At 45.3% G+C, this 12,085-nt stretch overlaps 1 protein-coding gene across 2 annotated transcripts in view; it reads left to right on the top strand.

Moving 5' to 3' along the window:
* Positions 1–12,085, top strand: part of GNAS (GNAS complex locus) — a 128,517-nt gene that overhangs the window by 42,380 nt on the left and 74,052 nt on the right. Inside the window, exons 1-2 of one of the 2 annotated variants that reach the window (XM_021553592.4) lie at positions 5,317–5,752; positions 9,308–9,380. In XM_021553592.4, coding sequence (XP_021409267.1) covers positions 5,614–5,752; positions 9,308–9,380 — 212 coding nt within the window. In that variant the 5' untranslated portion in view covers positions 5,317–5,613. Of the gene's footprint in view, positions 1–5,316; positions 5,753–9,307; positions 9,381–12,085 lie in introns of those variants that run through there. The other variant, XM_021553591.4, reaches the window with a different exon arrangement.

Here is a 12,085-nt window from a genome sequence, read left to right as displayed (position 1 = left end):
CCCACTGATCTAAGTCTAAATCAGAACCTTAATTAATCCTTATCTGTAACTAAAAGATTAAGTTTATTGGGGATTAAATACATTGAGGTTGATAGGTTTGACACTCAACTATCAGCCTGGGATGGAGACCCTAAATTTAACTAACTTCAAGTCAGAGAAGTACCCATACACAAAAATATACAGTGTGTGCTATTAAAAATGTCCTTTAACTGAAAGAGTCAATCTGTTCCTGAGTTAATCCCTGCTTTTAAAAGAGGAAGGTCAGTTCCAACAGCTCAGCTATGGCATTGTGGATTTGTAGGACAGCAAAATGAAGCATGGGGTAATGTGGGCTCCTTAACAAAATTCCAGGTGTTGCTATAAGAACCATTTGTTTCATGTGTCCCCCAGGTTAATTGAGCTCTGTGTCCTTCCATGGAAAAGACTTGCTGAAAATATGCTATTTCCTACAAACAGAAACAAAGGAAATTGTACAATTAGATCAGCACTGTCACTTTTACCTTTTGAGCTACAAACGTTGTCCTCTGTGCTGTGTCTCCTGAGCCGTGCTAGAACTGGGTACAGGTTATTCCAGAGGCCAGGAAGGCTGACAGCCTCCTCAGAGGCTGCAGTGAAGTTTCAGTCCAGTTGCTAAGGGATGCTGGAGATGTCATCTGTGTCTTCTCTTCCAAATGAGCACATTGGCTTGGTCACAGCTCCATCCCCCACAGTTCACAGCCAAAAGTTTGCGAGGTCACATTCACCGGCCAGTGAGAGCCCATAAGGAACTGCACAATTGTCCCATCTGAAAATGAGTTAACCATTTCTTCTTTACTGGAGGTACCCAAGTGCTCAGTGCCTTCCACTCACTAACAAATGTAAATTATTTGCAATAGGAAATAAGGGTGTTTGTCACCTGGAGGGTTTGGGAGGAAGCTGTGGGTAAGAGGGCATCTGATCTGGGTCTCATAACCAGCTCTAAATACAAAGAGTAACTTGAATGAATTCAGAACCTGACTCTGGTCAATTTAGAATAAAACTGATGCAACAGCAGAACTGTAAGCATAAAGTTTTATCCATTTAGTTAAAAAGATAAAAGAACAGAACACCATGAAATATGTGTCTGAAAAGTCTTTTTCAACAGGCTCAGAATCTACTCTGTTAAGGCAATAGTTTCTCCAAAACCAAGTCTTGCATCTACATTTCCAGCCAATGTTTGTGAATTTTACAGCAGTATTTATTTGTATTTTACTTGTACAGTTGTGAATATCCTCATGCACAAGAAGGGAGACTACCACAAGGAAAATGCATTGAAGTACATGTAGCAGTCTGTCAGATATGAAATAAATATATTGAAATAGGAAAAAGATAGTATTTTTCTTGAGGTCCTCTTGAGTGATTATATCAGTAGGTATTACATGTAAATCTTAAAAGGACAGAAGTTCATGTGTATAGGGTGGGGGAAGCATAAAAGATGTGAACTTTTCAACAAGTTCTCTCCCCTACTGCTACTGCTAGTCTGCTTCTACTTTATATCTAAATCTTTTATTCCATTTTAAAATCAAGCTAATATAGTTGTCCTAGCTGGGAAGAGCCAAGTCTGCATAAGTTATGCACTTCAAAAGGACTGCTCAACTGAGTAAAGTTCAGGTTTATTTACAGGAATAGGATATTGTTACAAATCGGTCTTTAGTTTTAGGCACCAGAGAGTAGATTTTGGGGAAAAAGCTGTGGAGAGAAAGTGAAGAAAATAATGGCAATAAAATTCCTCTTTCAAAAAAGAAATTAACAAAATTAAGAGACCTGATGATTTTCATTAGGATGTAATAGAAATTAGGTCAATAGGACTAAAAATCTTTTAACTAAAGCGATCAAGTGGACTGAAATGGATTATAGATACAGGGAACTTTTATATATCCTCCTTTTCTCCCAGATATTCCACTAAAATATTATTTCTTTTATTTATTCTGCTACTTCTCCTTGTGAGATCTTTTCTGTTTTGAGAAGTGAAAACAGCAGAATATTGTTTCACACTGTTAAACCCCCTGTTCTTTTTGTGAAATCCTTGCCCTGAGATGTGTGCTGGTGCATCAGAATCTTTGCATTTACTTTAGACTGAAAAATAAAAAACAACAGCCTCTATTCTACTCAAAGTGTCATATTCAAGCATAGAAGGAATATCAGTGAATCTGAATTTAATCTGTAAGTGTGCAATGCTCTCAATCTTCTGTGTTTAAACTTGTATTTCCCATTAATTTAAATAATGCAGGATTGAGTCAATGGCCAAAGTCTTCTGATGCTCTTTTACAGCCTTTTCCACATTCTTGTTACTATACCATTTTAGAAAACATTTTCATTTAACATGCAGTAGTGTCCTTTAACACCCTCTTTTCAAGCTTCAAATAGACTTTTATCACAGAGGCACTATGCCCATACATGTAGTTATTTTATCTTTGCATTATTTGTTCCTAAGGCTGCAGGTTCTTCAGAAGTGAGATTTAATTTTATGGTGAGTCAGGGGGTCAGATTGTGCCTGCACTTACCCTTCTGATGGCAGGAGTCTCGTGAAACTCAAGTTAATGGATTTTTACAAGATGGAAGCTAATGGAACTAGTTCCAACACAAAACACTGTTTATTCTGAAGACACATTAGCAGCCTTATGTTATTTAAAGAAATAAAAAAGAGTGAGAACAGCTAATGTGTTGGTATGCTCACTCTTCAAACGATGGGCTCCTAATCAGGAGAGCACTGAAAAAAACTCCTGGCAGTTCAGGGGGTTTGTGAAGAGTGGGTGGTGCCTGATGTCCTGAGTCCTGTCATATTTCAGGAAAATAAAACAATCTGTAATTGCTGATAGGTTGCACAATGTGGGAGTTTTCTTTTTGTTTCATGTAGCTTTTGACACTTTCACACTTTAGTAGCACTTGTAATACAAGGAGCTAATTCTTAATTCTGTTGTAAGTAACTGGGAGCTTTGTGAATTAGCTGAGTGTGTTTTTCTTTTTTAGCTACTTCATGCTCTGCTCAGCCTAAAGACAGAGGCACCAGGTATCTACAGCAGGAGGACAATGATTCCTGTGGGAGTTCAACCTCGCAGAGCCTGTCCTGGTTTCTGTTTGGGAAGGGATGGGTGTGCACTGCTGGACAACAGCATTTACACAGCCATGACTCCTTGTCCGTGGATGCTTTGGCATCTTTACCCATCCCATTTCCCTGTACAGACACCATTCACTGAGATTTTAGCCTTTTGTATATCTCCAGCAATAATTTCTCTTTATTTGTGTATTCCTTCATGTTTGGAGCTTGAGATGGGCTCCCTTCCCCTCATCTGGGACCCGGAGGGAAGAAAAGCCTGGAGGCTGGGGCAGATTTTCCCCCATGTGAGGTGGCAGGTACTGGCACTTCTACAGTCTATTCATATCTGAAACCATAAAAAAAAAAGTACGAGGTTCTCTAATTTTCAGTCCAAATTCTTCTTTTCTGAGTCCTTTATGCCTTGTAAACTCCACAGTTAAATTATATTTTAATATTGTGTATTACATGAAAACTATAGAAATAAATAACCTATAAAAGATACAAGGAATTACTACCATATTTGCTTCAGATAAATCTGGGCATTGCTGAGCCAAGTTTCTCGAAGACCCTTTAAAAACTGCTCTTAGCCTAAAAGAGCACCTAGAGACCCTACTAAGAGTCTCTCCCGTGCATTTAAAATAGTGATTGTGATGTTCCCTGTTTCTCCTGAAGTCCCCCCCTTCTTTCAGCAAGGGCAGCTCAACAGATGTATTTGATGACATTAGCTGTGACCTACTAGTTGTTTGCTCTATTCATATAATTGTTTTACTGTGGGTGTTTCTAAATATAGTAACTGCATGATGTAAGAAGGCGTGTTCGTGGGAACAGTGTGGTAGATAATCAAATTTTGCAAATTAGGGTAAGTAATATTTGTATAGTAAAGGACATTTCACTAACTCGTGTGGGGTGTGTGCATAGAGAAAAACTACCTGTGTATTTTAGGGATCCGGGCTATACAAAGAGCAAAGCGCCAACCTTTGTTTTCCAGGTGTAACTGATAAGGTGTGTAATTTTTGCAAAGAGGTTTACAAAAAATATTTTAGAAAATGGGGTTAGACGGGGGTAAAACCATGCGTAGAAGCCAGTGTGTGTGTGCATTCAGAGGTGCAGAGAGCATCCATCCCCTGGTACCTTGCGCACGCAATCCTGGCCGGGATGGGCAGGGATGGACAGAGACAGGCAAGGGACGGATCGCGGGGTGCTAGCGATCATCCACCCCCCCAAAAAACAAAAAAAACCAGACACAAACCATTCAGCACCACAACTCCTACACTAATTATTTCCAAGCGTAACACAAGGAGTCGCGGGGCACGAATCCTATGAACAGCAAGCCCAGCTCCGGGCGCCTCCATGCCGCGGGGCGGGGGGCGGGCGGTGCCGCGGGACGGAGGCTGCGGGGCGGCTCCGGGGCGGCTCCGGGGCTCGGGGCCCCGGGCGGCGGCGGGGCCGGTTCGAAGAGGGCGCCGGCGGCGGCGCGGGTGACGCGGGCATCATGTGAGCGGCCCCGCTCGCTCCCAGCGTGCAGTGTGGGCCCGCTCGCCCCACCCCGCGCTCCGCCGCCGCGGAGCCGCTCAATAGGGGAAGGGGAAAAAAAAAAAAAAAAAAAAAAAGAGAGAGAGAAAAAAAAAGGGGAAAAAAAAAAAAAAAGGAGAAAAAAAAAAATGCGGGAGAGAGCAGGAAAAATAAGACGGGGAAAAATCCGCCCGTGAGAGGACAGGTTCTGCTCGTGGCACAGAGCAAACGGGCTTGCCTTTTTTTTTTTTTTTTTAATTTTTATTTTGTATTTTCTTCTCGCCGAGAGGATTCAGCCGCCTGGAAAGCGCATGTGAAAAGAGCAGCAGCAAGGAGAGGGGAGGAAAAAAAAAAAAAAAAAAAAAAAAGGGGTGGTTTGTCTTGGACCCCCCCGCCCCGGTGCGGGAGGAAGGACCCGCGGCGGCCGGAGGGCGAGGAGCTGCGGCGGCCGGCGAGGGAAGGCACCGGGGCTGCGTGAGCCCCGCGGCGCGGGGGGAGAGGCGAGGAAGAGACGTTTCCCGATCCTCCCCGCCGAGCATTTGGGGAGGTTTCCGCGCCTGGAGCCCGTGCCTTTGGATCTAAAGAGGATTATTATTTTTTTGGGGGTGGCACTGAAGCTGGATTTGTTCCTGTGCGTGCGGCGCGGGGGGGGGCATTTCTGCTGCCTCTAGAGGAGCCGGCGGCCCGGCCGGGGCGCGGAGATCCCCGCGGATCGCTCCGCACCCCCCGGGAAAGGTGCGCCGAGGGGATCGGCGGGGGGCGGGGGAGGAGAGGCAGCTGCAGCTGCCGGGGAGGAGGCCCGGCGGAGCGGCAGCAAAGTCATCGCTATCGGCCCCCCCTCGGCTGGCTTCGGGCTCGGCGCTCTCCATGTCTCTGGCTCTGGGCAGCGGCCGCCACAGCAGCGAGTAGGGGGGGAGGAGGAGGAGGAGGAGGAGGAAGAAGAAGGGAGCCCGGGAGTGCCTCCCTCCCTCCGTCCCTCCCTCCCCCCGGCAGCCCCGGCCGCCTCCCGTCCCCTCGCCCCGCGTCCCTGCCTTCCCCTCCCCAAGATGGGCTGTTTAGGGAACAGCAAGACGGAGGATCAGCGCAACGAGGAGAAGGCGCAGCGGGAGGCCAACAAGAAGATCGAGAAGCAGCTGCAGAAGGACAAGCAGGTCTATAGGGCCACGCACCGGCTCCTCCTGCTGGGTAAGGGGTCGCGGGCCGTCCCCTCCCCGCCGGGGCAGCGGCCCCAGCCCGGGCACGGCGAGGCCGGGGCAGAGAGGTGGGGCCGGGGTGGGGGAGCCGCAGGGCCCACCCGGGGCCGCGGGGATCCGCTATAGCGGCGCCCGGGGCGGCGGGGCCGGGGCCGCCGCGGGGACCGGCGCGGTGCGGGGGAGCGGCGGGGAGGGCTCGGGCAGCGCCCGGGGCGCCGCGGGAGGGGCCGGGGCAGGTACGGAGCGGCGGCGCGGGGCCGCTCTGCGCCCGCGGGGCGGCAGCGGGGAGGGGGCCCGCGGGGAGCCGGGCAGATAAACAGGGCAGGGCAGTGACAGCGGCCGCGGGCGAGCGCGGCAGGGCCGGACACCGCTCCCCGCGCCGGGGTGCCGAGGGACGTGCGGCCAGGCCGGGGAGAGGAGGAAGAGGAAGGGAGGAAGTCGGGGAATGGTTTGGGGGAAACGGAGGGAGGATGTTGGTCCCGGAGGGAAGCGCGGCCGCGCCGGGGCCGCGGAGCAGCGCAGGCCGGCGGGCACGGCCCCGGCCCCGGCCCCGGCCCCGGCGGGCTCGGCACCCGCCGCTGTCGCACCAGGAATTGAGGTACCGCGCGTTGGAGCGCGGGCTCAGCCGTCCCTGGGTGCTGCTCCGGCGGCTCCTTTGGGCTACCTGCTCGTGTTTTTCAGGAAAAGACGTTTACAAACGTGGGCTGTGGCTTTCAGGGAAGGGAAAGGTCCAAATATCAATATAGGAGAGGACAAGCAAATGTTTGTCAGGCTCGTTATTTCAGAGTATTTTGAAGTAGTGTTTCAGGATCAGATGCAGTTAGGAGCCGTGGGTTGTTTTGGTCACGCCGAGGGACTGCCTGTGCACGTTCTGCAGGGCTGTAGCGTGGAGCACAGGCTAGGCCTCGCCGAGCTGACACAGTTTTCGGGGGAAAAACCCTAATGGAAGAAGGAGAAAAAAAGAAAAAAAGGATTTTTGAAGGCAGTGAATTTGGAAGCATACTATCACCAGTAAAACCTTTCAAATACTCATTTGAAGAAAGAGACTCCATATAAATGGAGAGTGACTGGGACTACAGCAGCACCTGCAGCAATGAGGAGCCTGCCAGGGCTTCAGCAGAAATCTGTTAACAGGATAATTTGGACTTCAGCTCTTGGGAAATGTCTTGGACTTCCAGATTTCAGGCTGAACATTACGTAGATACATAGAAACTATTTGTCATCAGACGAGTTGCTTTCGTAAGAGGCAAAATTTCAGCAAACAGAATCATGATGGGCTTGCCTGGGTTTTCTTTCTGTTTTCTTTAGTTCTGGTGGCTGAAAAATAGTTTAGATACTTGCAAATAAAAATTTGCGTGTTTTTAGCAATGTCAGTAAAGTCATCTGTGAGTGTGTTTTATAGTGATAGTTCAGCTGTTACAGTTTCTGCCATGAATTGTGGATAGTCTGTAACTCAGACTCACTGGTAAAAAAATCTAAAAGCTCACCTCCTTATTATTATGTTATGTTTCCTGTATAAGACGCATGAAATAAGAAGCCAGGCACTTGGAAAGTGTTCTTAATCTTTTCAACTCATATTCAAATAACAACAAAGAAGAGCTGCTGAATATTCTAGTGGGTTTATGCTGCTGCTCGTAGGCCCCATCGCTGTACACGTGCTTGCCCCGCTGCCACGAGCAGTCTCGCTGAAATTAATGGAACTCTCCTTGGTGGTGAAGTTAAATGTGTGTGTGTAATTGTTGTTGAGAATATGGCCTTAACAAGCAGCCAAATATAGAGCTAGACTTATGGAGAAACATAGATGTAATACATCATTTTGGTTCACTGGTGTTGTATCTGATCCAGAGAACCCAGGTGTGTCAATACCAAACCAAATGTGTTTATAGCAAATGCAACAACTGTCCAGCCTCCTTCTTGGACCAAGTGAAGTAAAGATTTTGGCTCCCAATCCTTATAAATATAAAATGTGATTTATTGTTATGGCTGAAATTTAGTTGTTATTAGTTTTTAAGTAGACATATGACTATAGCAGATAAGGCCGTCGTGAATAATTCTTAGTTGTCAGGATGATCCAGTCTATTTTATCCCAAGATACTAATTCTTGATTGGTTTAGCCACCTGTGTTTATTGCATGGTGCAGTCTGCCTGATCAGACAGAGGGTGTGTGGTATAAAATAGCAGCTTAGTGGAGAAGTGGCGTGTGCATAAAGAGTTGTAGATAAAAACTGCTCTCTAAATGCTTACAGAACAGCAGTGAGCAAGGAGAGGGAAAAGGAGTAAGGCACTGGGATTAAAGTGGCTATACATGCAACCAGGTTTTATGGAAAGCAGAGCAGGACTTTTAGGAATTCATGAGGAAGAAGGAAAGGAAGGGAGAAAGCAGAGGGCGGAAAGCGTTTGTGAGAAAATGAACCTTGAAATGTAGCTGCTAAAATACAGTTTTGAACATGAGGCTCAAAATGGAGGCTTGTGCTGTCAGTGTGTGCTAGCAGAGGCCTGACATCCTATAAATACAAACTGTACCTCCCTGCCCGTTCTGCCACAGACGTACGGTTCTTGTGGGTGAGACACAGCCTGGGGAGGGGAATTAACCAGTAGCCAGGAGATGCTAAGGGGAATCTTTCTAAATTTTGCCACGTTACGATGCTACTCCTGCAAAAATATGTTTGCTTTATATAGAAAGCTGCCGATCTGGCAGCGTGGAGCAGCTCAATTAAATGCTGCTGTTGGAGTTGCTCAGTGTGCATGGAGAAGCGGGTACTAGAGGCAGATGGGCTGCCCTGTGCACTGGCATCCGAGCAGCACAGCAGAAATAGCATCCATCTACTTATGGAAACTGGAGTAAAGTGGAGCGGGGTTTTTGCGCTGCAGGTACGGGAGGGGAGCAGGGGAGAGCTGCGGGGGAGCTCTCTGGAGCAGGCAGCCACAAAAGGTGGTCTCTGCCTCTCCTCGTGCGTAGGGTTGATTTTGGAACATGTAGGGAGGGTGGGAGGCTGCTTACAAGACACAAATAAGAGGAGGTTTTTTGTAGCTTTGTGGGTGGAGGCTTAAAGGGATGCCTTCCTTTTTCAAATGTGAGTATCTACATATTTTATTCCTTGCGATTTAAGTTACGGAGTTTGACTGGGTGATGATGAACTGCAGCCAAACTTAGAGTTCTTTAAGGATATAACACAATTTCTTTGGTCAGTCTTTCCCTCGGTCAGATAGTGGTGCCAAAGCAACCAGGTTGTGATGTTCCCTGTGTTGCCTTCTCTGTAAAATGTTGAAGTTGTCCATTTTCTTTCCAAATACTGCAGTCTGCTTTTAACATTGACACTGGAAAAATGGACAGTGAAATGATCCAAGATTCAGATCTGACACATGACTTGAGCTGGGCATTTATTTTTAGCTACAACTGAAGTTTCCAGTGGCAATTATTTCTTTCACTTTTCACTCTTGCACTGAGAAACCCAACTTTCTCAATTTTACCCCTAAGAAAAAAATTCTAGTGTGTGCCTTAATCACTTATGCTTCCTTCTGAAATTGATTTACTTTCATTTTCTAGGTGCTGGTGAATCCGGTAAAAGCACAATAGTCAAGCAGATGAGGATCCTACACGTGAATGGATTTAATGCTGAGTAAGTGCATTTGCTTTTTCATTTTACATTGTACCTTCCTCCTTTGTGCTGCAGTCAGTGCTCCTGGTTTATATCTTGTGTATTTTCCTCTTGCTGCTGTTTCACTGTCTCAATAATTTGGATGTGTATTTTTAGATTAACCTGAAGAAGTCAGACACCGATCATAAATAAGATCTAGCAGTATAAAATTATTTATATGAAGGCAGAGCTGATTTGATTAAGTTTTGAGTTTTGTGGGTTTGTTAATTGCAGTTTCTTTCACAACATGGCTGACACTGATTTACTTCAGCTATAGCACATTGATTCATACTGCTGTAAACATGCCTTGTGTCAGTGTACAAAATGAGCACAATTTTCTTTATTTGGAGCAAGTAAGGCTTTATTTTCTCTGTCCTCACAGAATGAAATCATACTCTGAATTTTGGGGATTTTATTGTGCTTGCTTGTCCAGAAGTTTGTGTTAAATTGTCTTTCTAAAAGCTTTTAATTTTTGCATCTAATGGCTGTTATTTGGCGGTTGTGAAGAGTGGAATGGTGTGAAGATAGGGAAAATGGATGTCTTGTTTGTCTGAGAAAGATTTTTGTTTGCTAACTTTTCGACTAACTTCGCTATAGAGTAGGAAGAGATTCTTCTACATGTTAATTTATGCTTGCAGTTGTGTGTGTGTGTATACCAAAAGCTGCTAAATTAATACTAATTGAATCAAAGTGTTGAAACTTCAAAGTTTATTTTCTGTGCTTATTTTTTTTTAGATTGTAGTATTGGTTTTGTCTTGCTTGTTTTCAAACACAACAGTTTTGTGCTGCTAGCCTTTAGCTTTTGGTGGTATCATCTATTTTGTGAATCCTGCCTTTTTGGGAAGGTTAAGCTTTCATTAGTCTTCCAGTAGTTAATTCTTTAATAAGAATATCTGAGCTAAAAGTTTAGCCAAGGAGTCTGGACAGTACTTCTTCCTAATCAGCAAATGATAGTTCAGGATAAGGTACACAGTCTTTTGGATGAAAGTTCAGACTGATTCATAATAAATATGCTATGTCCTACATGTTTTTAGCTCCTCTTTGTAAGGAATATTTTCTATTTCCAAAATAACTTTTTCATAAGTGCCTAGTGCTGCATCCTGTTACTGCTGAGCTGTCTCTGTCATTTGGGCTGCTGCAGAGACCTCTTAAAAGACTTGTGTGACTTAAAAGACTTGCATGAGTTGACTTGGTTGAGTAGGTCTCAATATTGGGTGCTGAGTAAAAAGTTCATAAATGAAAGTGGAAGTGGATCCCTGGTACCTTTGAAGGTGTCAATCCATTTAAGCAACATGTTTTTTCTAAGTTTTTAAGCGTGTGGATGCTCTTAAATGGTAACAGTGCTTTGTAATAGGATGGTCTGTGATGTGGGTAGGTAACCTCAAAGCTGCAAGCTGCATACCCAAATCTGTGTGGAGCTGGGAGCCCTGTGCAGAACTGGTGAGGGATTTGCAGCAGCAGGGGCTTCCTCGAGCGTCTCACTTTGCATTGTAGGTGTGGGCAGCGCTGAGCCTGCAGCTGGAATCCGGGGCAACATGGCAAATTTGGCCTCAGGAGGCTCTGCTGGCTTCTGCCTTCTGATAGCAGGGGATTTGAATTACGGGGCAGCCCCGTGCCAGCACAGCCCTGCTGCCAATCACGGGGCATGTCCCTGCCACGAGGGATGGCAGGGGAGCTGCCCGGGGCTCAGGAGCTGGGGATTGTCCACCCAAGGCATTTTGTCCCTTGTGCCTGTCCTTTGGTGGTAATACGTGTTGGAACACTGAGGTGCATAAAAATCCAATACAGAAGTGTGGTATATTTAAAGTGTGCAGGGAGTAAGTTAGTTATAACGCATCATTTTTAGGGTTCTGCTGCCAAAAATAATCAGTAGATGGTAACATACACTTTACAGCAGGGAAAAAGCTGGTTTTTAGTGTTTTGAAATTCTTGCAAGTTACACATCTATCCTTAAATAACTCGCATTTTCTTCCAAATAACTAGCTGCTCTCTATGTTGACTTGCTTTCCATTACCCTTTTTGCCTGATTAATTCCCCTTCTGCCCTGCTTACCTTGTGGAAGAATGATGTGGGATTCAGCTAATGAGGGAAATAGCATGGAGGTTTTTTTTGGAAGGGTAGGAAGAGCAAAGCATTACTTCTTTTCATGTCTTGATCAGTTCTCTGGAACATCAACATGTTGGCATAAAACACCACAGCTGATGTGATGAATAGCAGGAGAGAGGTGGTGAAAATAGTAATATGCTGCAGATGATAATAGTGAAAATAGTAATATGCTGAGATGATAAATTTTCTTTTAATTTTAGTGTATTTGTACATAACTAGATTTTAATTACTTCTGTTACTGCAGTTTATTCTTGTGCTTTGAAAGAAATCCAGTTTCAAGTCCTGTCTTAATTGTTTGTCTTTGTTTGGTTGTGCTTTGGCAATGGATATTTGAAGCAGAGAGAGATTACCTGTTAGGATAAATTAAATTAAATGCTGTGAATGAGGGGACCAAAAGTTTTTATTTAGTGTTACTTTTCTTTCTGGTGACTAAACAGGATATCCAGTGCTAAAAGTGCTGGCTACTTCAGTGAATGTGAGGGGATTTTATTTGTTTTGGTTTTAGGGTTCTAAAATAGTGAAGTTGTCGTGTGCCTTTAGGTGAATTGTTGTTGCATTTTGCAAGGTGAAATCTGTGTAGT

This window comes from Lonchura striata, chromosome 20 (genome assembly GCF_050655825.1).
Source record: "Lonchura striata isolate lonStrDom1 chromosome 20, ASM5065582v1, whole genome shotgun sequence".
Classification (NCBI taxonomy): domain Eukaryota; kingdom Metazoa; phylum Chordata; class Aves; order Passeriformes; family Estrildidae; genus Lonchura; species Lonchura striata.
Note: the sequence above shows the minus strand (reverse complement) of the source record. Positions and strands in the feature narration are given on the sequence as shown.